Source organism: Halichoerus grypus, chromosome 11, assembly GCF_964656455.1.
Source record: "Halichoerus grypus chromosome 11, mHalGry1.hap1.1, whole genome shotgun sequence".
In the NCBI taxonomy this organism is placed as follows: domain Eukaryota; kingdom Metazoa; phylum Chordata; class Mammalia; order Carnivora; family Phocidae; genus Halichoerus; species Halichoerus grypus.
The window spans coordinates 56,366,862-56,393,770 of NC_135722.1; the positions used below are offsets into that span (position 1 = coordinate 56,366,862).

At 40.7% G+C, this 26,909-nt stretch overlaps 2 protein-coding genes across 3 annotated transcripts in view; one reads left to right on the top strand and one right to left on the bottom strand.

The window, feature by feature from the left end:
- The window catches only part of RSF1 (remodeling and spacing factor 1), a 163,839-nt gene extending 152,280 nt beyond the window's left edge, over positions 1-11,559 (bottom strand). The window contains exon 1 of one of the 2 annotated variants that reach the window (XM_078058583.1): positions 11,139-11,559. In XM_078058583.1, coding sequence (XP_077914709.1) covers positions 11,139-11,325 — 187 coding nt within the window. In that variant the 5' untranslated portion in view covers positions 11,326-11,559. The remainder of the gene's footprint in view (positions 1-11,138) is intronic. The other variant, XM_036113388.2, reaches the window with a different exon arrangement.
- Positions 11,560-11,738: 179 nt separating this feature from the next.
- The window catches only part of AAMDC (adipogenesis associated Mth938 domain containing), a 39,759-nt gene continuing 24,588 nt past the window's right edge, over positions 11,739-26,909 (top strand). Inside the window, exons 1-2 of the mRNA XM_036113432.2 lie at positions 11,739-11,877; positions 23,909-24,058. Coding sequence (XP_035969325.1) covers positions 23,927-24,058 — 132 coding nt within the window. The 5' untranslated portion in view covers positions 11,739-11,877; positions 23,909-23,926. The remainder of the gene's footprint in view (positions 11,878-23,908; positions 24,059-26,909) is intronic.

A 26,909-nucleotide genomic window follows, 5' to 3' on the forward strand; every position in this document is an offset into this window, starting at 1 on the left:
AGGACTCTGAAGACAGATTTACCCAGTTTTAAATTCCTAAACACTATGAACTATCTTTGTATCAAATGTTCCTCCAACACTTTAATGCTGTGTGACTTCAGGCAAGTTACTTTACTTCTCTAAGACTAAGTTGCTTTATCTGTAAAGAGAAAATACTAAGTGCACAACAAAGCAGTTGTGAGGATTAATTAAAGTAATCTTGGTAGAAGACTTTACTATAGAGCCTGGCTCAACAGTAAGCTCTAATAACTGTAAAATTATTACTAAAGCCACTTATTTAACCTAGAAAATTATGTTAGAGCCCGTACACTCCAAAGCCCCTCATTTTTGCATTTATATCATTTATTTTTGTTTCTAAAAAAGATGGAAATGGAGAAGATAATTAAGGTTGAAAAGTGAAGTCCAAAATATGGGAAAATAGGAAGGAAAAAGGGTAACACATAGTTATCATGATTAATCAAACCAGATAAGCACAGACGAAAAGATAAAGGGCTATAAAATAATAAGGCCATGAAAACGAAAAGACAAGGATAAACCAACAGATCACAATCAAAATTTATAGGACAAAAAAAAGTCTCTAAAATAAGGAATGTTATGGAATGTTTGGGTTCAGATGCCGGCCCAAGTTAGCACTACTGGAGATGGCTTCTTTCATGGTTCTAATAAAGAAAAGCTTGGCAGGACTTTAATGGGAAAATAAATTAAACTCAATTGTATTTCTTATTAGACAAAGTTCTCCAATGTGTTACAATCTTCCTATATCCCAAAATTCCAAACACCAAAAGCAAGCTACAATTTGGAATAACTCATTCTAATTTTTTTCCCTAAAAGATTTTTAACATTTAAACATTGAGGAAATGGCAATTATATTTATTTGCAGAGTCAACTGTGAGGATGCTCAGGAGAAAAGGAATAGAAATATCAAAATAAACTCCCTGAGGGGTGCCTGGCTGGCTATCATCAGTAGAACATGTGACTCTTGATCTCAGGGTCCTGAGTTCAAGCCCCACGTTGGTCGTGGAGCCTACTAATTTAAGTAAGTAAGTGGGGTGCCTGGGTGGCCCAGTCGGTTAGGCGTCTGCCTTTGGCTTGGGTCATGGTCCCAGGGTCCTGGGATCAAGCCCCATATCGGGCTCCCTGCTTAGAAAGGATTCTGCTTCTCCCTCTCACTCTTATGCTCTCTCTCTTTCAAATAAAAAAATAAAATCTTAATAAATAAATAAATAAATAAAATTCCCTGACATATCTAGCATTTAAGTGCCAAAGCTTTATAAACCAACACTCTGCACTTTCCCTGTGAAACTGACTAATGCTCAAGACACATTCTACCCTCTAGTAAGCAGGTTATTCTCCAGTATGTTCTCCCCAACCCTCTGTCCCTGAGTAACTTAAATAACTATTTTAAGTTCTTTTTTTTAAAGATTTTTTTAAATTTATTCATTTGAGTATCTTCAATAAATATATCCTTTCCCACCTAAGTTGATGGCATCACCATTTACCCAACCTTATCCTGACCAAGACCTGGGGGCTCTACCTCCAAATGAATCTTAAAACCAGCCCACCTGGATGAGACTTTGAGGCCGGTACAACAGCAATATTACATTTTTCTTACCATTACTGCCAATTACTATATTACTTGGTCCCCATCCCATCCTTGCTGTATAACAATTAGGCAGAGGAAGCCATGGCTATCCTTAAAAGAAATTAGTTCAATGTAATGTTACCACCCTGTTAACAGAAAAGGTTTTAGATTCACCTAACCTAAGAATAATAGTAAAAGAGCTGTGCATCAAATTAGATAAATATTGAGGAAACTACTGCTCTATTATTTTCATTCACAAGACACCCTAGGCACTAAATCTGTATTATTCTGGTTCTAAAACAGTTCTCAAACCCAGAGACAATAATCCGATCCCTTCACTAGAATAGGGATCAGCAATTTTCCTGTGAAGGGCCAGATAATACTGTAGGTCATACAGGCTATATGTTCCCTGTCACAATCACTTTCCTCTGCCACTTCCGTGTGAAAGCAGCCACAGACAATATGTAAACAAATTAGTATGGCTGTGCACCAATAAAACCTTATTTACAAAAATAATCAATGGGCCAGATCTGGCCTACAAGGTACAGTTTGCCCACCCCTGCATTAGATTATCACAGACTAGGTTTTAACTTCCAATGACATGCATTCATTTTATGTTTTTTAAAGATTTATTTATTTGAGAGAGAGAGAGAGAGAGAGAGGGGACATACAAGCACACCCATGCAGGAGTGTGCACGTGGGGGGAAGGGCAGAGGGAGAGAAGCCGACTCCCAGCTCAGCACAGAGCCCTACACAGTGTTCGATCTCATGACTCTGAGACCAGGACCTGAGCCGAAATCAAGAGTCCATTGCTTATCTGACTGAGCCACCCAGGCACCCCACATGCATTCATTTTATTATATTTTTTAAAAAACATTTTATTTATTTGAGAGAGAGAGATAGCAAGAGAGTACGAGCAGGGGGTAGAGGGAGAAGCAGGCTTCCGGCTGAGCTGGGACTCTGGGATCATGACCTGAGCTGAAGGCAGACGCTTAACTGACTGAGCCACCCAGGTGCCCTCATGCATTCATTTTAAATACAATATTACATCTAATGAAATGGGACACGACATCTGGTCACTTCAAGTGCTAGCACTAACCAATATGTCAATTACTTCCAACTAGCAACGGAAAGAATCTCATTCTCTTATATTGGGCAAATGTTTACTTAAGAGTTTATGTAAGATTTAATTCTAAAAAAAAAAAGTTGAGAATAGAACAGACCTATAATGAATGGGGAAATAACTATTCATTTCATAAACATTTATTCCTGCCCTCAAGGAGTTTACTGTCTTGGGGCGCCTGGGTGGCTCAGTCGGTTAAGCCTCTGACTCTTGATTTCAGCTCAGGTCACGATCTCAGGGTCCTGAGATCAAGCCCCATGTGGGCTCTATGCTGGGCATGGAGCCTGCTTAAGATTCTCTCTCTCCCTCTCTCAGCTCCTCCCCCTTCCCCTTAAAAAAAAAAAAGGAGCTTACAGTCTTGTAGGCAAGCCTAGACTATAAGTGCAAAAGGTGTTACAAGTACTGTTCTATAAAATCTACAAAGAGCTCCTGTGGGGTAAGGAGGCAAAGTGGTTAATTTAACTTAGAAAGGAAGCAGGAAAAATTTCACAGAGCACCTAATGCTTAAAGAGCAGATTAATGATGGGTAGGAGTACAGTGAGCGGGCAAGGGAAGATGGGGAGACAATATTCAACTCAAGTAGGAGGATGAGGAAAAGGCATAAAGTACGAAATCTTTCATACCTTCAGAGATCTGCAACCAGTTCAGCATGACTAAAACAACAGCAACAATGATAGAAAACTGAGGCCGAATATAAGAGAGGATAAAGAAATAGACTCAAGGGGCGCCTGGGTGGCTGTCGGTTAAGTGTCTGCCTTCAGCTCAGGTCATGATCCCAGGATCTTGGGATCAAGCCCTGCATCGGGATCCCTGCTCAGTGGAGAGCCTGCTTCTCCCTCTCCCTCTGATGTTCCCCCTGCTTGTGCGCGCACACTCTCTCTCTCTGTCAGATAAATTAAAAAAAAAAAGGAAGGAAGGGAGGGAGGGGAAAGAAAAGAAAGAAAAAGTAGAAATAGATTCAAAATTTGGAACAAAGTAGAAAGTATGCCAGAGGTTAAAGTGTAAGATGGTGCCTCAGTTTCTGATCCAGGTGACCTGAGTGGATGATGGTAATAGTCACTGTGAGAGGTAATTCAGAATTAAAAGTAAATAAAAGAAGCAACTCAATTTTCCTTTTATAAAAAGCCTTGGAAGACTTCTTTTGAACATTTTAGAAAAGATATAGTTGACATAAAATATATTAGTTTCAGGTGTACAACATGATTCAATATTTGTATATACTGCAAAATGATCATTACAACAAGGCTAGTTAACATTCATCACCACAGTTACAATTTTTTTTCTTTTGATGAGAACTTTAATGATCAACTCTCTTAGCAACTTTCCAATATACAAAACAGTATTATTAAATGTAGTCATCATACTGTACATTATATCTCCATGACTTATTTATATTATAATTGGAAATTTGTACCTTTTGACCACTTTCAGCCATTTCACTTTTTGATAAAAGACTACTTTTAAATATATATATATATATTTCAGTTATTACCAGAGAAGCACATGATTAATACAAGAAATGAAACGTGAAAAAGAAAAACCTATAATCCTATCACTCAGAATATGATTAAGATAAACATGTACAAACACAGGGGAAAGGGCATAGATAAAAATAAACACAAAGCTAAACAAATTATAAAACAAAGTTCACTAAAATATACATCATTACAAAGTGCAAATATTACTTGTCCATATTTTTTAAAAAACCCAACTTACTGCTTCATTGCCTATCTTTCCCAGTAAACTATGGCAAGTTTAAAAGATCTTATCTTTTTCGTTAATGTATCCCCAGCCAGAGTATAAGTGTGCCTGGCACATAGTAGGTAATCAATTACCATTTGTTGAAAGAACAAATAAATTTTAAATGAAGCCCCAGATTACTCTCTCAAGCAATATTTGATACTATAAAAATTCTAACACACACATACACACATAGAAAACACTGATACCCTTTATAATGGGATTGCCATAAAGAAAGACAAAACAAAACAAAAGAACACCAAGGCATAATATGTTAAGATTATATTCATCAGGAAGAGAGCCAAAGAAATTTTCTTAAATCCAGGAACACACATAAATATCTTCCTTCAATATATGAGTCAGGTTAAAATGTACTTTGGGTCTGAACTGTTCTTACTTTTCCACACTGCATGTGCTTGTACATCTCACCATAAAATTGTCATAGAGATATTTTTAGTCCATTAATTTACAGACTAGAATTCATAGGCTACTACTGCACTTGATAACATCTCAGAGGAAAAATTAGCCTTTGAATGGTGATTTTAAGTTAAGCTCAACTTAGCTACTTCTTACTAGATTAGAAAATCCTTAAAAGAAAGCCCATGTTTAATGTGTTTTTAAAAAATCATCCCCACAATGTTTACTGTACTTAGCATATACCAGATATTCAATACACATATTAAGTAAATGAAGTAGCTAATAAACGTTTACCTTTCAAGCAGAGATTTTAAAACACAGATAAATTTCAAGGGAAAATTAAAAAATAAGTAAATCAGTTTGGACTAACAAGCCCAATTTAGCCAGAAAAATCCTCTGTCCTGCGACAGTGCCAGCAACCTCCCTCCAAACCTCCACAACTTTTGGATACCTCAACTCTGTGATATACCAAAAATGATGGAGAAGAAATACATCTCTCTTTCCTTCTAATAAATGTCTAAAGAATATTTCTTTATTCAAAAGTGGAAGAACCAAAACTGGACATTTTCAACCAAAACAGACTCTGGTTCCAACAATGCTACCATTAATGGTCTACCACTGTAGATCCATGCAACTCTCGGCATGTGCATCTGGTGAAATCTTTTGCTTAAAGCAACAGATGGTAGCTCCAGTTATGGTAAAGTCATCTTTCCACTTTGCAGAATTCACCTAAAAACAATTGTCACACGATTCAGTTAGCACCAGTAGGAGTTCCAGTCATAACTCCAGTTATACATAAAAGGTACATTCTTTTGTAATGACATTTGACTGTAAGAGCTGTATGTTCAATCATTTAAAAATGCAAAAAACAAACCGAAACTAAAAGCGCACTAGTAAAATAAAATCTTTAAAAAAAATCAAACCAAAAATGAACGATTCAACTTATTTAATACCATACAAATAACTCAGTCAACCATAGTACCAACTAGGGGAATCACAACACATTATCCACACATACCTTAATAGATATAAATAACTTTTCAACCAATACCTATACAAAGACTACCTTTAAAGAATGAAAAAGTGCATTTTCCTCTTGAAAAAGAATGTCCTCTGAAGGACAGCAAAGACACTTGGGAGCCCTGGATGTTAGCAATCCCACAAAGTCAATGTCCATTTTTACTTGCATCCATACCTCCCAATCATCCACTTTTAGTCAGAAGGAAGCTGGAGAAGTCCATACAGAGCACAGAATTAGGAGGGCAAAAGTTGACCATGAGGGAATGGGGCTCAAACAACACCTTCAGGGGCACTTGGCTCAGTCAGTAGAGCATGCAACTCTTAGTCTTGGAGTTTTAAGTTCCCGCCCCATGTTGGGTGTAGAGATTACTTAAAAACAAACAAACAAAACAACACCTTCAGGGATGCCTGGGTGGCTCAGTCCATCCTCAATAGGATCCCAGAGTCCTGGAATCAAGTCCCACGTCAGGCTCCTTGCTCAGCGGGGAGCCTGCTTCTCCCTCTGCCCCTCCCCCTGCTCATGCTCTCTCTCTCTCTCTCTCTCTGACAAATAAATAAATAAAATCTTAAAAAAAAAAAAAAGCACCTTCAGTTGGCACACTCTTTTCCTATTCTAACTGATAGCAACAAGAAATCTAAATTTTTTTCCTGACAGTTTCAGCACACAGGTGGACTCTGAAAAGAATGGTCTCAATAGCACCAATGGTTAGCTACATACACTTGAAATCAATCTCTGCACCTTGGTTTTCCTCCCTGCAAAATAAAGTCAAAATGGACATAGTACTCCTTTCTTTCCGGCAACAAAAACCAATGATAATCTCTAAAGCACAAGTTCCCAAGCTTTCTAAGTTCCTAACACCCTCAGCATTTCAGTAATTTTTTCACAACAGCACTAGGCCAAGAAATACTAACAGTTCCACGTATCAAGTTGTTAGTAGAGATTTGAAAAACTAATCTACCTTAGCTGAAAAAAAAATAATGTTTTTACTTCATTCTTAAATAATCACATTTACTTACAGAATGCATATTACAGTGAAGCAATGCAAAACTTCTCAAACCTTGGAATCAAACTGGACACTGCTATTCTTATTTCCTATTTCTCACTGATTTTCATGCAGTATTTGCATTTGTCACAGCAACCCTCAAAAACCCAACTTCACAAAGACACATCATCCAAAGGAATGTAGCACGATCTAATGTTCAAATCAGGAACTATGTGAAACTAGTAAGTTTACCTGGCAACCAAGAGATGTCAAATACTGCTATATGTTCCTTGAATATTTAAACAACCACACAGCGCCACTGCAGGCTGGTGACAATACGTTGGGGTATGTTAGTGTAGTGTAGGAAACATGGCCCCTAGCAAGGTATTATATAATTTTGTGGCTTTGGACTCAGACAAACCTAGATTAGAAATCATGTTCTAGGGTGCCTGGGTGGCTCAGTTGGTTAAGCGACTGCCTTCGGCTCAGGTCATGATCCTGGAGTCCCAGGATCGAGTCCCGCATCGGGCTCCCTCCTCAGTGGGGAGTCTGCTTCTCCCTCTGACCCTCCCCCCTCTCATGTGCTCTCTCTCTCTCTCAAATAAATAAATAAAATCTTTAAAAAAAAAAAAAAAAAAAAAGAAATCATGTTCTAGGGGTGCTGGGTGGCTCAGCTGGTTAAGCATCTGACTCGATTTCGGCTCAGGTCACGATTTCAGGGTCCTGGGATGGGGACCTGAGTTAGTCTCTAAGCTCACCAGGAAGTCGGCTTGAGCTTCTCTCTCTCCCTCCCCCTCCCCACACAAGCAAGCACATGCACTCTCTCCCCTCTCCCCTCTAAAATGAATAAATAAATCTTAAAAAAAAAAATCAGACTCTACTAATAACTATATAATCTTGGGCACTGGGAAGCTGAATCAACTTCTTAAACCTTAGTTTCTATGCCTGCCAAATAAGAGTAATAGTACCAACCTCAAAGAACAGTTACGAGGAATGAGATGATGTCTGTACATAATAAATGCTCAATAAATGCTAGTTATTATATCATTCACACTTAAACCAAATAAGCAGTCTAAGCTAAAACCACAATGTCAAATAAAAACTTATAAGCAAATTTTTAGGGAAATGATCATAAAGTGCTTAAACAATGACCATATAGAGAATTACAGTCTCCTCCAAAGGATGCCATAATGACATACGTATGACAAAAAATGACTAGGTAAAATGTTTTAAACTGGTAACTCAGAAGAATATACTTTCAAAAACACCTTTTAATGGACAATCACACTAGGAAAAACCAAAAGTTTTATAAACTAGGATTCTTTAAGCAACACTAAGAACTGCCTTTTAAAAATACAAGTTTACATACAGCAAAACTCAACTGATTATAACAAAGATTTTTCCCAAAGAGCATAATAGCTCAATATTATACCTTTGCTCATACCCCTAGTCTCACAACATGCTAAAAATTTAACATTTTAATTCCAAATGGACTTGTGTATCTTATAGCTCACAAACATCTTTAATGAAATTTGTAATATAAGAACACTGCAAGTGCTTGGTTTATAAAGGATTTTTGAAATATTTCATTTGATCCTCAGATATTATCTCTATTTACTCAGGAGACGAGGTCTATAGAAATTAAATAATTTGCCCTGCAACTTATATATTACTGTTCCGTGCTAAAACCAGTGTCTTTTAACTCTTTCTAGTACACAACTCCTTTCCAAAAAAGACTCAGTACATCTTGTTAGTTGGACCAGTAATGTTTAATCCAACTGTTACAAGTAGGTTAACCATCATCAAAGGCCTGAAAAGCTTTTCCCTGCACAGTAATGTCATTTTACCTGCAGACTTTTCATTTGCCAAGTATCCTGAACTGTGTAACATTAATTAATGATTATTCTTAGGTCACATTATGACAAGATCTATTATTACAGATGCAACTATATCAATGGTAATACAGTGGCTAAGCCCACTGGTATAATCTCCCAGCACAGAATATATCTCATTTTTCACTTAGCTGGTGGCCCATTGTTCAAAGAACTATAAACTGACCCTAATATTTTTTCTTCTATAACAAGCCAAATGCGGTGGCCAAAATACTTAAAAGGAATGGAAGGCAAGAAAACTTGTACACCACCCAGAATACAATGCCATCACAGGTCTATGCCTGCCTTTCAACTTGGTCCAAGCAAAATTCCAAAAACAATTTGCCAGCAATCCTTTTCCCCAAATTCCCAAATTTCTCTCAGATACATATACTACTATCACTTCCAAAAGTATCCTGAAAGCAAGTTACTAAGGCATTCTACTTCATAGTGACTACTTCTCAAAAACTTAAATGTAAATGCAATTTGATAATAAAATAACTATATTGGGAAGCTTAACTTTTAAAGAAATTCTGCAGGAAGTCTTTATATTATGTAACTTATCACCCCTATTTTATACTACATTTAAAAACTACCCTTTTAGGGGCACCTGGTTAGCTCAGTCGGTTAAGGGTCTGCCTTTGGCTCAGGTCATGATTCCAGGTCCTGGGATCCAGTCCCCTTGTCAGGCTTCCTGCTCAGCTGGGAGCGTGCTTCTCCCTCTCCCTCTACCATTCCTCCTTGTGTGCTCTCACGCTCTCTCTCAAATAAATAAATAAAAATTTTAAAAACCTACCCGATTATATGCCACAGTCTGTTAAGGGTAGAGATTTGGGCTATTGATAAGAAGAGATCTAGGCCTGTACCATAACTGCTACATTAATCTGAGTCTTTGGTAGCCACAACATTTTCCCTATAGCTAATATTTTGAAAAACTTCACACCTGGACCCTTCCTAGCAATGTGAATGCATTCTGTTAACAAACTCCTTCACTTCCATGGAGAATTGAAGAGCAACCTTGTTTTCTTAGAAAGGAAACAGCTATCTGTCTTATACAATACCCAGTCCACTTTAGCAACCTAATACGGACCAAAAAAAAAAAAAAAAGATCTATTTGGAAAACGTCTCTTCTCCAGCCAAGGGCTGTTCCCAGATAAAGGCAATGCTCAGAACACAGGGGGGGAAAAAAACCCTCCTCTGACGGAAGAAATATGCCAGGAAAGGAGAGGCATGGATCAGGAATAAATAAGGGTGAGTGCACGCGTTCAGTGTAAGGGCTGGAGGCAGCAGGCACAGCGCTGAGATGCTCCAGCGAAAGAACCACCAGCAGCAGCAGCAGCAGCAGGAAGTTTCAATGGGGCCGGGCAGAGCATGCGCCCTGCACCCGCGCGGTGGCCTTATGTGGAAGGAGCACCACTTGCGAACACCAATAATAGACCAGCAGCACCAGAGAGAGAAACATGAGCAACAAGCACCTTCTTCAACTGTTTCCCCCTCCGTCTGAGCCCCTCCTCCAGCCTACATACTAACCACCCCACCCCACCCTGCAAATGGGAGGGCGACTTCTTCCCCTAAGCCCTGCTGCCAAGATGAAGGGGGAAGGGATTAGAAAAGTGGGGAGATGCTTTTCTATTATTTGGGGGGAGGTGGGGAGAGGGAGGAGGAAAACTATGGGGGAGGAAAAATTAACCCTCTACCCTCCAAAGTGGAGGAGCTGAACCGACTTCGACCCCCAAAGCGAGAATGGAGGAGGACCCCCTCCCATGGGGGAGGAGCAAACCTCCCTACTCTGAGAAAGGAGTTTTGGGGGTTAAACCAGCCCTCGAGGGGAAGGGAAGAGAAACGCGAGCGACTCTCTCGGGGGAGTTCCCACTAGAGGGAGGGAGAGCTGAAGTGTCCGCTGGCCCCCGCCCACCCAGGTGGAGGGAGAGAAAGGGGCGCCCCGAGAAGATGAGCCCAGCCTCCCCCGAGATGGTGGGGAGGATGGTGGGAGGAGGGGAGGGAGCAAGGGAGGGGAGGAGGAGAAAAGCGCAAAGCTGGCCGGAACCTGCGCTCCCCTTCCCCCGCCACCCAGGGGGAGAAGGGGTGGAGGACCGGCCCCTGCCGCCGGGGGAACAGTCCCAGGGGCCGCGGACCAGCACAATGACCACTCCACGCCCCCAGCCCACACCTAGCCCGCGACGCCCCCACCTCCTCTCGGCGCCAGGCCCAGTGGCCCTAGGGGGTCTCTGCCCCGCCTCCCCACTGCCCAAGACCCTGGGGGCTGGGCGGAGAAGCCGAGCCGGGCGGAGCTGCGCCCCGGGGGAAGGACAGAGCCGCAGAGGCCCGGGATGTCCGTGAAGAGCGGAGAGAAGGAGCGTGCCAGGGCCGCTTCCCGCCGGGCGTTCGGGCCCCTCGCTTACCTTCTCCACTGCCGACGTCCGGCGGCGGCGCCTGCAGCACCCGCTCCAGCTCGGGAAACGGCAACTCAGGCAGGTCGAGCAGCGGCCCGTAGCGCTCCAAGAAGGAGCAGACTACGGCGAAGTTGGGGCACGAACCCGGGCAGCCCGGAGGAGCCATCGCGGCCGCCGCTGCTGCCGCCGCCGCCATTTTGAACTGGAGGATGGAGGAGGAGGCGATGGGGGGGGGAGTGGAGGGAGTTGGGGGCCGAGGAATGGCAGGGCAGCCTTGCGGACAACAGGAGGCGCTAGTGAGTGGGCTCCCCTGTGAATCCGAGCGTCTCGGGCACGGCGCCGCGATCCCACAATACAACGGCTGCTCGGAGCAGTCGAGAACCGAGTCAGACGGGGGAAAGAGAGGCGCTCTATGCCTTTCACTTTCCGCCCTCTTTCCGCCCCCCCTTCCCTCCCTCTATTTCGCCCCTCCCACCTTGGGTTTGCCACTGCCTCGTGTGACAGGGGGAATGAAAACAAGGGAAGCGGGGCAGGGAGGAGGACTGGAAGCTGAAGAGGCGGGACTTTTTAGGAGAGGTGGCCAATAGGCTTGGAGGGGGCGGGGCTTCGGGCGACGACTGGCTGAAAGGCGCTTTCAGGGCGGGGCGAGTGGGGGGAGCGCCCAGCAGAGAGGGCCATAAAGAACCAAGGTGAGAGGTAAAGCGCGGAGCCGTTTGGGATCGCAGCTCTCCTGAAGAGAGGACGTTGGGTGAGTTTTGGGGGGGGCTTCAGGAACTGAAACCGGGCTATCAGATGGTGGGGGGAGTTGGGGAGAGTGAATGAGAAGCAGAAAAAGGGGAGAATAGAAAAAAAAGCGCGATTCTGGGAGAAGTTTGGAAAGGGGAAAGGTAGAGAGGTGCCCTTAATTTGGGGTTGGAATGGGACCTTTGTAAGGAGAATTGCTTGCGAAGCTTTACTGAGGGGTATTGCTGTCTACTGGGGTACAAGAATCTCAGCTGTGCTGGAAAACAGGGTCTGAGGACTCTGGGGGGCGAGAGCCCGAGGGAACCGCTCTGCTAGTATCACCTGTCTGAGGAGTTGGGGCCCTGGTAGGAGGTCACGGTCTGAAAGGACCAGCTCTTCAGGCAGACCAAGGTATGAGGGGACAGGGCCCTGCTGTGGTTGCCAGGGTGTGAGGGGAAGGGACTCTTGAGGCACGAGGATCTGATGCGACGAGACTTATAGGGGGACCAGGGTCAGAGGGTGGGCCAGGACTCCACTAAGAGGACTGACAGGATAAGCGACTGGGTGCAAGAGTAAAACAATTGTTAGAAAACAGGGTTTGGCTTCGTTGGGGGCAGCAGTGAGCATTCTCCCACAAAGAATCTCAGAAAACCATCAATCATGCAAAGTAGAATGTGCAACTTGGGATGCAAGGTGCATTATGGTTAGAAGCCTGAGCTTTGTAAGTCAGCCATACTTGGGTCCTAACAAAAGTGCTTCAGGTCATTGCAGAAGAGTCTTCATTTCTTTGAACCTCTGTGAAGTGGGGGTGATAACAGTACTTACATCATAGGGTTTTACTAGCTATTCACAGTAAATTGATTAGCACAATGTCCAGGCACATTCATTGTAACTATTTTTAAAACGTTAGTTGCTATTACTGAATAAAGGAATTTCTAAAATTTAGATTGAATTCACGTATAATTTATATAGTCTACTACTTTGAGCTAGAATTTTCAGCATGCATTTTAAACTTACATAGTACCGGGGTGCCTGGGTGGTTCAGTCAGTTAAGCATCCGACTCGATACCAGCTCAAGTCTTGATCTCAGGGTCCTGAGTTCAAGCCTGGCGTTGTGCTCCATGCTGGGCTTGAAGCCTACTTAAGAGAAAAAAAAAGTAAAAAAATGTTAAGGGGCACCTTGGTGTTTCAGTTGGTTAAGTGCCTGCCTTCCGCTCGGGTCATGATCTCGGGGTCCTGGAATCGACCCCCTCACCTGGCTCCCTGCTTAAGGGGAGTCTGCTTCCCTCTGCTCCTCCCCCTACTTGTGCTCTCTCTCTCTCTCCCTCTCTCTGTCAAATAAATAAAATCTTTTAAACAATGTTAAAACTTACATAACACCTACTTAAAAAGAATTTGAAACATATAAACCATGTAAAATCAGAAAATTTATGGTTACGGGGCACCTGGGTGGCTTAGTTGTTAAGTGTCGGCTGTGGGCTCAGGTCATGATCCCAGGGATCCTGGGATGGAGCTCCGCATTGGGCTCCCTGCTCAGCGGGAAGCCTACTTCTCCCTCTCCCACTCCCCTGCTTGTGTTCCCTCTCTCGCTGTGTCTCTCTGTCAAATAAATGAATAAAATCTTAAAAAAAAAAAAAGAAAAGAAAATTTATGGTTAAAAGAAGGTAAAATATACAGTATAGGCAAATAATTATATTGGGAACAGAGAAAATGCTTACAATTATTGAATTTTGTTCTGTATTTCTAGGAAAAAAAAACAATGGTCTATATCATTCTCACTAGCTAAAGAAAAAATATTCATTTTTATCAAAAGAGAAAAACAACTAGGGGTGCCTGGGTGGCTCAGTCGGTTAAGCCTCCAACTCTTGATTTCAGGGTCGTTGGAATCGAGCCCCACTTTGGGCACAGCACTGAGCCTGGAGCCTGCTTAAGATTCTCTTGCTCCTTCTCCCTCTGCGCCTCCCCGCTCAGGCGTGCATGCTTTCTCTGTCTCTCTCTCAAAATAGAAATGAAAAAAAAAAGAGAGAAAAAGATCTATATTGTAAGTGGGATTTACAACCTAGAATACTGATTCCTAATCCTGAGTAATATACAAACTCTTTTTATTTTTTTTTAAAGATTTTATATATTTGACAGAGAGAGAGAGAGAGAGAGAACACAAGCAGGGGGAGTGGCAGAAGGAGAGGGAGAAGCAGATTCCCTGCTGAGCAGGGAGCCAGACAAGGGACTCAATCCCAGGACCCAGAGATCATGACCTGAGCCAAAGGCAGGCACTTAACTGACTGAGCCACACAGGCACCCCACAAACTCTTTTTAAAGGAAAAAAAAGGTTTTTTTTTTTGAAATTTCTTAAATACTCTTGAAAATTCCACTTTAAGAAATACTACTATGAGAAATTAAAGTCAACAGAACAATGTGAATGTACTTCATGCCACTGAACTATACACTTAAAAATGGTTAAAAGAGTAAATTTTAGGGATGCCTGGGTGGCTCAGTCGGTTAAGCGTCTGCCTTCAGCTCAGGTCGTGATCCTGGGGTCCTGGGATCGAGTTCCGCACCTGGCTCCTTGCTCAGCAGGGAGCCTGCTTCTTCCTCTGCCTGCCGCTCCCCCCTGCTTGTGCTCTCTTTCTCTCTCACAAATAAATAAAATCTTTGAAGAAAAAGTAAATTTTATTTTATATATATTTTCCCACAACAAAAAAAGTAAAAAAACAAAAAAGAAAGTATAGTCTTACTCTGGGAAAATGTCTGTGGTTGTGAGTTATCATAGCAAAAGAGAAGTTTTCATTTAACGTGTAGTAAAATACTGTTTTAAGCAACACTGCTTAAACACAAGTCTAAATTAAAACATCAGTAGAACTCTCAAACTGCCAAGTATGTAGCTCTAGACCTGGGAACCTGAAGACCCCAGTTTAAGAAAAATCTGACCTAGAACACACTCTTAACAACAGTTTTGCAGAAAGATACAAAAAAACTTAATAAGGTCATTATTTAATTGACCTTAAATAAAGGGCAGATACACAACATTAAATAAAATTACATCTTTGTGAAGCAGAGAAAAGAACTTGTGAAGGAACTTTGATAGAAAGAACTTCCAATGTAATGAAGTTTTAATTACATCATTTTGTAACCCTTACCTCCAGCCCTTCCCTTCTAGGTTTTTTGTTTTGTTTTTTTAAGATTTTATTTATTTATTTGACAGAGAGAGAGAGAGTACCAGCAGGGGGAGCAGCGGAGAGGGAGAAGCAGGCTCCCCGTACAGCAGGGGAAGCCCGATGCAGGACTCGATCCCAGGACCCCGGGATCATGACCTGAGCCGAAGGCAGTCCCTTAACCAACTGAGCCACCCAGGTGCCCTTCCTTTCTAGGTCTTCACTTTCAGCTATTCGAGTTCCTCACCTCCTACTCTTCCATGGGTTGTAAAATAATATACTAAAAGAAAGCCTTATACTATACTTTTCTTTTCTCAATCCTCACACTGTTATTCAAAGAGAGACTGATAAATAAGGTTAGAGTTTCTCCCTTTTCTAATCCAGATTGGCATGGGAACAAAGTTCTTGGGTATCAGAAAGTTATATCCACCCAAAAGATAAGAAATGTTTTACTACAAGATTTAGATCATACCTTCAGAGCGCCTGGGTGGCTCAGTCGTTAAGAGTCTGCCTTCGGCACAGGTCGTGATCCCAGGATCCTGGGATCGAGCCCCACATTGGGCTCCCTGCTCAGCAGGAAGCCTGCTTCTCCCTCTGCCCCTCCACCTGCTTGTGCTCCCTCTCTTGATGTGTCTCTGTCAAACAAACAAACAAATAAATAAAAGATTTAGATCATACCTTCACTAAGTCTGTTCTTGAAAAGAAAAGAAACACACACTTATAATAACACCATCTCTTTTTGCCTTTCTGGACCCAGAGAAGTTGTGGGTTATGAGAGTCTAATCCCAGTTGATGCAGTTAAGTGACTGAGTTATATACATCAGACTAGAATATAAAGATAGAGTAGCCTTAAAAAAAATCTGTAATTAATTTATTGCTACTGCCATGAAGTTGCCTTCAAGCAAGCATTAAATTATCTACACTCAGTCTAACTTTGTTTATGAATAAGAGATTTCTTAAGATGGTTCATATTTCACATCCTATTAGGGAAAAAAGAAAACTTGTTCATTCAAAATTAATGGCTAGTTTATTCAAAATACCAAAAAGTCTAAAACAACACAAATGTTCATCAACAGAAGAATGGATGAATAAATTGTGATTGATTCTTGCAACAGACTACTATTCATACTAATATACACTTGATACTACAACGTGAGTGAATCTCAAAGCCTGTTGAGTGAAAGAAGACAGACACAAAAAATAGGTACTATACAATTCCAGCAATATGATGGTCTAATCTAGGGGAATAGAAGTCAAATTAGTGGTTTCATTTGAGCTTTGAAAGAGTGACTAGAAAGTTACACAAGGCAACTTTCTGGATACTTTCTGTATCTTGATTGGCAAGTTTATACATTTGTCAAAAGCCTTTTTTTTTTAAGATTTGTTTATTAGAGAGAGAGAGAGAGAGAGAGAGAGAACAAGCAGGGGGAGGGGCAGGCAGAGGGAGAGGGAGAGGCTTAGCAGGGAGCCTGCTATGGGGCTCTATCACAGGACCCTGGGATCACCACCTGAGCTGAAGGCAGACTCTTAACTGCCTGAGCCACCCATGTGCCCCCATTTATCAAAACTCCTTAAATTCTAAACAATATCTGTGCAATTAGCAGAATGTAACTGTGCTTCGATTTTAAAATTTAATGGCTTATCCCTCAATTATCCCAAATTGCATTGATAATTCTGCCTTACAACAGAATAACTAATACATATTTCTGTCTCCACAAGATACTATCTTTGCATTTGTTACACATATTTTTTAACAGACACTGTAAGCCTGGTAAATGTATATTGAGGTGAATTGGATTTAGTTGTGGAGCCAATTTGGGGAATTACCAGTCATGAGTAAATTTACATCGGTTTGTTTAAAGTTCACTTTTTTTTTCAGATTTATTATTTGAGAGAGAAAGAGCACATGTGCGCACAGGGGGAGGGGCAGAGGGAGAGAGAAAAGGAGAGAAGCAGACTCCCCGCTGAGCAGGAAGCCCAGCAACTTGGAGCTCCATCTCAGGACCCTCAGATCTTGACCTGAGCAGAAATCCAAAGTCAAGACACTCAGCCAACTGAGCCACCCAGGCGCCCCTAGAGTTCACTTTTTAAAGAGTTAATACATGTAGATGTGTGTGTGTATATGTTAGATGTAGAGAAAAAGCTATTAAGTGTGAACAGAAATAGGAATCTGTGTCCTTCAAGATAGTTTAATAAGAAAATGTACAGAAAGAAAGACAAGTTATAATATAAACAAGATTTAAACCAGCCTTTTTCTTTTCCTAAGGATAATCAAATTCTGTGTTGCTGCAGAGTTCTACTCATTGAAGAAAGCACTTTTAGAAGTGTCTTACCATCTTTGTTTAAAGATTTATACATTAGTCTATTCTTTTCTCTTAAAAGAATGGCTGAGACTAATTTCTCTGGTGGAATAAAGATTTTTACTAAAAAAAATTTATGTAGGAAACCACTGATATTAAAATGTATTATACCTCATATTGTTGCTATGTGTCTACCTGTTTTAACTTTACTATTAGATAATTGAGGGCAGGGATCACATTATGCAGTTTGGGATCTTGTGCAGCAAATACTAATATTCACTAATGTGGACTAGAAAGGTTATACTGGCTGTTAAGATATTAAGATACTGTACTTACATGCTAATTGCAGAAGAACCCCTGCCCTGAGTGAGCCTCCTAAGTAATCCCTGGCACACTGGCTACCCAACTTACTTTCTAACAACTCCCAGCAACTGAACATTCAATACACAAACAGCAGACCCTATTCCAGCATCCCACTCCCATTTCGATGTAGCCGGTGCACATGCTTCCCTCATTATTTATTTTGAATATAGCCTTAGCCTACAGTAATGTTTTTTAAACTATGGGTCATGACCCATTAGTTGGTTTTAAAATCAATTTGGTGGATCAAGACCAAAATTATATTAAAAATGAAAAAGTAAAAATAGAACAGTACTGAAAAAAGGGGGGTGCTAAAAAAAAAGAACAGAAAATAGTGTATCACATAAAATAAGGATAAGTATGATAAGTATATTGCAGGAAATAGATACGAAATATGTATGTTTGCAGGTGTGTGTGTTATAATATAAAATGTATTTGTTGCTGTGGTTTAGACAAAGTTTGAAACACATTCCCTTAGCTTTACATGTGGAGGAAAATGAATGAATGAATGTCTGGATGAATGAACAAATCAGATCTTTATCACTTAATTATGACGAAGGAAACAGATATTATTGGGTAAAATTTCTGTTTTAATTCCATACTCCTAGATGAAATCTAAGCATGACTACAGTAGTTATTGTATATTTTTCATTCAGTAAAATTTTATGGTATGTGTGACCCATCAGTTCTCCTAGTGCCGAGCAGAACTAGATTGCAAAAGTATTTCTTCAATACTATTAAGATGACATTTGGGGGGCGCCTGGGTGACTCAGTCAGTTAAGCATCTGCCTTTGGCTCAGTTCATGATCCTAGAGTCCTGGGATCCAGCCCTGCGTCGGGCTCCCTGCTTGGGGGGGGGGGGCCCTGCTTCTCCCTCTCCTTCTGCCCTTCCCATACCCTCCCCTCGTACTCACTCTCTCGTGCGCTCTCTCTCTCTCTCTCTCAAATAAATAAATAAAACCTTTTTTAAAAAAAGATGACATTTGGATATCTGGTGAATCATTAAGATAAGTTGTGTCAAAATCTTTAAGTTGCAAGTAAAAGACAAATAGGCTTAAACAATAAAGGAAATTTATTACCTTAAATAATTGAAAAGACCGGTGGTAGCTCATGCTTGAGGTATGGTCTGTTCAGGTGGTAACACTCTTAGTATGTCTGTGTTGCCTTCCTCTGCGTGGGCTGAATTTTCAGACTGATTTCCCTTTTGGTACTGGCAGTTTTAAGGTACCCTTCTATATTCTATTCATCCCAGCCTCAGTATCTCAGAATTTCCCCCCAAAAGTCCCCAAACTGACACTGATTGGCACATCTCAGCTCACATATCCAACCATTCAGCCAGTGTGACCAGTGTAGAAAGTGAAAGTAATTGATGTACTCAATGCATTAGCCTAGGTCAGTGCTTCGCTCCTACAGCTAGAGATACAAAGGTCAGTGCTTCATTCCTAAAGCTAAAGGTTTATCAAAACCACAAGGAGGGGGTGCCTGGGTGGCTCAGTCGGTTAAGTGGTTGCCTTCGGCTTGGCTCCAGTCATGACGTCAGGGTCCTGGGATCGAGCCCCACATGGGGAGCCTGCTTCTCCCTCTCCTCCCCGCTTGTGCTCTCTCTCACTATCTCTCTCTCTCAAATGAATAAATAAAATCTTTAAAAAAAAACCATACACACAAGGAGTCAATGCCTCAAGAGCCCTAATATACATGAAGAAAAAACTGACAGAATTGAAAGGAGAAATAGAGAATTCAACAATACTGCTTGGAGACTTCAATACTCCACTTTCAATAATGGTCATCTAGGAAAACTAGGAAGAATGTCAACAAAAAAATAGGCTTGAAAATACTATAAAATAGCTAGACCTAGGGGCGCCTGGGTGACTCAGTTGGTTAAGTGTCTGCCTTCAGCTCAGGTCATGGTCCCTGGGTCCTGGGATTGAGCCCCGCATTAGGCTCCCTGCTCCACGGGAAGCCTGCTTCTCCCTCTCCCACTCCCCCTGCTTGTGTTCCCTCTCTTGCTGTGTCTCTCTCTGTCAAATAAATAATAAAATCTTAAAAAAAAAAAAGAATAGTTAGACCTAACACACCTATGGACACTGCACAAACATAGTGAATACACATTTTTCTCAAATGCACATGGAAAATTCTCCAAGGTAAACCATGTGCTAAGGCATAAAAAAGAAGTCTCAACAAATTTAAAAGTGTTGAAATTATGCCAAATATGTTTTCCAAACATGGAGTTAGACCAGAATCAAAAACAAGAAAATTTGGAAAACTCATTTATATGCAGATATTAAGTGACAGACACTGAAATAATCAATGGTTCAAAGAAGAAATCTCAAGGAAAATTAGAAAATACTTTTAGATAGATAAAAATGAAAACATAAAATATCAAAACTTAGGGGATGCACCTAAAGCACTCCTTAAAGAGAAATACGCAGCTGTATGTAAATACTTGTATTAAAAAAGATGACTTGTATTTAAAAAGCCTAACTTTCCATCTTTAAAAAACTGAAAAAAAGTGGTGCGCCTGGGTGGCTCAGTCGGTTAAGCGTCTGCCTTCAGCTCAGGTCATAATCTCAGGGTCCTGTGATTGAGCCCCACATTGAGCAGGGAGCCCGCTTCTCCCTCTCCCCCCTGCTCATGCTCTCTCTTTTGCTATCTCTCTCTCTCTCTCAAATAAATAAATAAAATCTTGTTTTAAAAAACTGGAAAAAAGCAGACTAAACACAAAATTAATAGAAGGAAGGAAATAATAAAGATAAGTATAGATATTAATGAAATAGAGAATAGAAAAATAGAGAAAAGCAACAAATCCAAAAATTGATTCTTTGAAAATAACCACAAAATTCACACATCTTTAGCTAGTCTGGCCAAGATGAAAATAGAAAAGTCAAGTAACTAAAATCTGAAATGAACAAGGGACATCACTATCCATAGTAATTTTAAAAAGGATTATAAAGGAACATTATAAATAACTGTATGCCTACAAATCAGATAATCTAAAGGAAGTGAACAAATTCCCAGAACAGAAACTATTGAAACTCAAGAAAATCTGAATGGAATTATAACTAGTAAAAAGATTGAATTAGGAATTTGAACCCCCCCCCACCCCCTCCCCAAAAGACCAAGAAAGACACCAAGAGTGCTAATGCACAGAGAAAAGACCATGTGGGGACAAAGAAAAAGAAAAAGAAAAAAAGCAAGGAGGAATCCATCTGCAAGCAGGAAGAGAGGTCTCACCAGACATCCTGCTGGCACCTTGATCTTGGACTTCCAGCCTCCAGACTGTGAGAAAATCAATTTCTGTTTTTTAAGCCACTCAGTCTGCCATATTTTGTTATGGAAGCTTTAGAAGACTAACACAGAAGTCTTTCTCAACACTCATTAACAACTCATTATACTTCCCTTACACCACTTTTTAAAAGTTACTTCATATTAAAAAAAATTACCTTAAAAAATTATAGTTATTTGTATATGTCTTCTCTCCTCTAGGGTAATATTCGTTCCTAAGAACAGGAATCATGTCTTATAAATTTGTATCTTCCTCCCATAGCACCTAAAACAATGTGTTTATGTACTTTGCTATGTATTTTAAAAATGGATATTCAGTATTTGAAGCTGCAAAAATGGATTAGTAGTTATTAATGTTAGGCAGAAGTATCACTTTACTAATATGTTTATTTGGAGATTAAATATGGTTTAAGGACATATATATAGGTGCCAAATTGACAAGGGGTGGACTGTGATGGTTAGTTTTAAATGTCAATTTAGCTAGGCTACAGTACCCAGTTATTCAATCAAATGCTAATCTAAGTGTTACTTGATGGTGTTTTGTAGATGTTAAGATCTACAATCAGTTGACTTTTAAATAAAGGAGATTGTCCTCGATATTCTTGGTACGTCTCAACCAATCAGTTGAAAGACCTTAAAAGCAAAACTGAGGTTTCCTTCAGGAAGAAGAACTAATACATTGTTACTACAATGACAACTTCTGCCCAAGAGTTAGCAGCCTGCCAACCTGCCTACATATTTTGGGCTGGCTGCTCCCCACAAGTACATGAGACACTTCCTTGAAATAAATCTCATAATATGCATGATCTACTGGTTCTGTTTCTCTGTAGAACCTTGACTATTACAACTAACCTTTTAGTTATTTTACTTATAAATACTAGAATTTCTGTGATTCTTTTTTTGAAAAGTCTTCCTCTTTATTGCAATTCTGTGTTGAGTAAGTTATTGTCATCGTAATTTTGTTTAATTCTTTATATATGGTTTCTTTAGTTCCCTGAATATATTTATAATAATTTCTTTGAAATCTTTGCTAAAGCAAACATTGGGAACACTCAGATACGGTTTCAGTTGATGAGTATGGTTCATATTTTTTGTTTCTTTGCATGTCTTTTTGTTTAAAGGTTTTATTAATTTGAGAGGGAGAGAGTATGAGCAGGGAGAGGGGCAGAGGGAGAAGCAGACTCCCTGCTGAGCAGGGAGCCTGACTTGGGGCTCGATGCCAGGACCCTGGGATCATGACCTGAGCTGAAGGCAGACACTTAACCGACTGAGCCACCCGGGTGCCCCCGTTTCTTTGCATGTCTTACAATTTTTTGGTCAAAACTGAATATTTTAGATAGTATATTAAAGTCTGGATTCTGATTTCACCCCCCGCATGTTATTCTTTGTACTTAATCACTTGCCTAGACTAAATCTGTGAATTCTATCTCCCATGCAATGTGTGGCCACTAGGATCCATCTTTAAAATTTATTCATTTTTTAAAATTTATTATTTTTATTTATTTATTTATTTATAATCTCTACACCTAACATGGGACTTGGACCATGACCCCGAGATCAAGAGTCACATGCTCTTCCAACTGAGCCAGCCAAGCACCCCTTTAATTTTTATTCTTTTTTTTTTTTTTTAAGCTTGGCTTCCTTGGGGTCTCCTCTGTGTCTGTATAGCTTTGTGTTCAGTCAAAGAAAGATTGTGCTCAAATACCTCACGCGAATAAGACTTTTACTCTGTACTTGTGGGTCAATGTGTGCACTGAGGAGTATGCAATGTTCAGACTGTTTTCATTTCTTGCCTGGCTTTTACATTATTCTAAGTCCTCTTGAGCCATCTTGCTTCTCAATTTTGCATGTGCTGTTGGCTCCACAAGCCCAAAATGTTTGCATGATTTAGGCCTCCTCGGTTTTTGTCTTTGATACATACACTCACAGCATTTGGTCCACTCCGGATATGTAGAGAGCTCATCAAGGCCCCTATGGCTATGTCAGCTCTGAGAAATTCCTGTTAAATCCCTGCCTACTCTGCAAATCCATTGCTTGCCCCAAACAGGCCCACGATAGCAAGGAAGCAGAGCCACCTGCCATCCATATTTGCTTGCCACTGAGATCACCAATTTAATATATAATGCTCTAAATTAATCAAGCCTCCTCTGGCCAAAGCAACAAGACTGTTGTTGATTTTCATATCCTGCCTCAACCAAGTTGAATCTCTGTGCCAACTGAACTGATTGAGGGCATGACAGTAATCCCAGGCAGGAACAACAAGCCATGTTAATGTCCTCTGAAATTCCAGTGGTTTTCATAAATAAGTGTTTCTCAGCTTATAGTATGCCTTTATTATTTCTAGAGTATCAAGTTATTATTTTGAAAGGTTTATCCAGCTTTATACTTGCTTTTTGGAGAAATGATGTGTCAACCTCCTCACTCCATTATGCTGAAGTAAATCTTTTAATTTTATCTCTCAAAAAATATCAAGAATTCCATCCAGTCTGAGAAGTAATGTAGTATCTAGTTTCAAATGATTCAGGATGCCAAGAGTTAGCATTTTACTTTTTATTTATTTTTTTTTAAAGATTTTATTTATTCATTTGACAGAGAGAGACACAGCGAGAGAGGGAACACAAGAGGGATTGGGAGAGGGAGAAGCAGGCTTCCCGTGGAGCAGGGAGCCCGATGCGGGGCTCGATCCCAGGACCCTGGGATCAGGACCTGAGCCGAAGGCAGACGCTTAACAACTGAGCCACCCAGGCACTCAACATTTTACTTTTTAGACCTCTAGAGAAGAAGTCACAACCATATAAATGACAAAGATGCTTCTTAACTCATAGGGGACTAGGGTTTACTGCATTTTGTATATAGTATTATATTTTAAAATACATTTTTGTATATAGTATAGCTCCTGTATTTTGGAGTTGTTTCAACCTTACTTCATAACTTATTTAACGTATTTTTCTTTTAATTTCAGAGTTCAGTTAAGTTCCTTATGTCCTCCCCTGAAATTGCTTCCCTATCATGGGGGCAAATGAAAGTACAAGGCTCTACTAAAACCTATAAGGACTGCAAAGTGTGGCCAGGGGGAAGTCGGGCTTGGGATTGGAGAGAAACAGGAACTGAGGTAAGCTATTAGTGTTTGGTTGACATTGCATAAGGCTGACCAAGTGATTTCCAACCTCCTAAGCCATAATGACCAAGTGAAAGTAACTATTCCTGTTATTCCTCTCTCTCTCTCAATGTAATGCACATACCACTAACTCACTCTTTTTTTTCAAAGATTTTATTTATTTATTTGAGAGAGTGAGCCAGAGAGAGAGCAAGCAGGAGCAAGGGGAGGGTTGGAGGGAGAGGGAGAAGCAGACTCCTCACTGAGCAGGGAGCCCCATGCAAGCTCCCTCCTGGGACTCCAGAATCATGACCTGAGCCGAAGGCAGAAGCTTAACCGACTGAGCCACTCACGTGCCCCCTAACTCACCCTTTTAAAGTATGCAATTCAATGGACTTTTTATTGGCATAAACTTGTGCAATATTTACCAGTGCTAATTCCAGAATATACTTACCACCTCAAAAGGAAACCTCATAACCATTAGCATTCACTCCCCTTTCTTCCCTTTCTTCTCTCCCCTCAACTCCTGCAACTACTAATCTACTTTTCTTTTTTAAAGATTTTATTTTTTTAAGTAATCTTTACACCCAGTGTGGGGCTCAAACTAAAAACCTGAGATCAAGGGACACCTGGGTGGCTCAGTCGGTTAAGTGTCTGCCTTCGGCTCAGGTCATGATCCCAGGGTCCTGGGATCGAGCCCCGCATCGGGCTCCTTGCTCTGCAAGGAGCCAGCTTCTCCCTCTCCTCCCCGTTTGTACTCTCTCACTGTCTCTCCTTCTCTCTCAAATAAATAAATAAAATCTTAAAAAAAAAAAAAACAACAACCCTGAGATCAAGAGTTGCATGCTCTTCCAACTGAGCCAGCCAGGCTCCCCTAATCTACTTTCTTTGCTATAGATGTGCTTATTCTAGACTTTTCTTATGAATAGAATCATTCAGTTCTCTTAGGTATATACCTAGGATTGGAAATGCTGGTCATATGACAACTCCAGATTTAATCTTTTGAGGAACTGCCAAATTGTTTTCCAAAGCAAACGCACTATTTTAGATTTTAGAGTTTAGGAATTTTGAAGGTTCCAATTTTTCTAAATCTCTCCTCACTGACACTTAGTATTGTTTGTTTTGTTTTGTTTTTATTATATATCATCTTGGGGGATGTGAAATGTTATCTTATTGTGGTTTGAACTTGCATTTCCCTTGTATTATACTTCCTCCAGTATTCTCACTGTGCCATGGCCAAGATAGAGGTTGGGTGAAAGAAGAGAGCACCTGCCTCCTGACCACATTCACTTAGGACTTAGTCTCAGCAACAGACAGCTGGGGGCGGGATGAGAAACACTTAAGTCCTGTTTCTCCCAGGAACAAAGCCTTCCAGCTGGTAGCTGAGGCAGGAAACAATTCTGTGTTCTTGGCTGCAGCAGTCTGGACTGGAGTCTCCACCTCACTAAGCTGGGGGGCCGGAGCGCGGCGGGGGGGGGGGGGGTCAGGCAGCAGTCTTCCTGAAAAACCACAGATACTCACCTCTCCTACCAAATATTTATAGATTTTCCTGAAGAGATGTTTCTCCATTTGCTGTTTGCTCTTAGGATAATTTCCAAAGGCTTTGAGTGGTTTCTTTTTTTCCAATTTTTTTTATTGGGGTGGGTGTAAAATTTGTTTTTGTTTTTGTTTTTTGTGGGTTTTTTTAGTTTTTCTTTGCTTCCTTTAATAATTTTCATTTTGGAGCAGGTCATAGGGCTCTTCATGCTGTAATGATGGAAGTGGATCCTTCAGTTTTGAAAGATAATTTTGCTTGATACATAATTCTTGGTTAAAAGTCTTCCTGGGGTGCCTGGGTGGCTCAGTTGGTTAAGGATCTGCCTTTGGCTCAGGTCATGATCCCAGGGTCCTGGGATCAAGTCCCGCATCGGGCTCCCTGCTCAGTGGGGAGCCTGCTTCTCCCTCTGCCGGCTGCTCCCCCTGCTTGTGCTCTCTCTCTCTCTCTGACAAATAAATAAATAAATAAAATAAAAATAAAAGTCCTTCTCTTTTAGCACTTTGAATATGTCATCCCACTTTTTTGGCTTCATCGGTTACTAATGAGAAACCAACTGTTAAAGGTTCCTTGGACTTGACAAGTCATTTCTCTCTTGCTACTTTCAAAATTCTTTGTCTTTTGCTTTTGACAATTTCACTGTGATGTGTCTACACGTGAATCACTTTGAATTTATCCTACTTGGAATATATTGAACTTTGTGGATGTGTACAGTGTTGTTTTTTGTCAAATTTGGGGAATTTTCAGCCATTCTTCAAATATCCTTTCTGTCCCTTCTGTCTCTCCTCTCCTGTGATACCCATTATGAGTATATTGTAATGTTAAATGGTAGTTCCTCAGGTGTCTGAGGCTTTGTTCGTTTTCTTCATTCTTTTTCCCTTTTTCTCAAATTGGATAATCTCAATTGATGTATTTTTCAGTTTTGCTGATTCTTATCTGCGATTGAGCCTGTTAGTGAAATTTTCACTTGGTTATTGTACTTTTCAACTCCAGCATTTCTATTTTGTCCTTTAAAAAATAATTTCTGTCTCTTTATTGATATTCTCTATTTTTTAAGGTATTGTCCTCATACTTTCCTTTAGTTCTTTGAATATGGTTTCCTGAAATAATGATTAGACAGAGGTGTCTTTATATGCCTGCAACCAGTAGGTGTTCCAGTGTTTGTCGAGGGGCTCTATGCAATTTGGGGTATGTAGTCAACACTCAGCCAGGCTGTTTAAAATTCTGCCTATTTCTTACTTATGTAGAGTCTCAAGGTCAGCCAGAGTGGTGAACTTAGGGCTTTCTCATGTCATTCCTGAGCATGTGCACAATCCTGGAAGTGTATTGCCA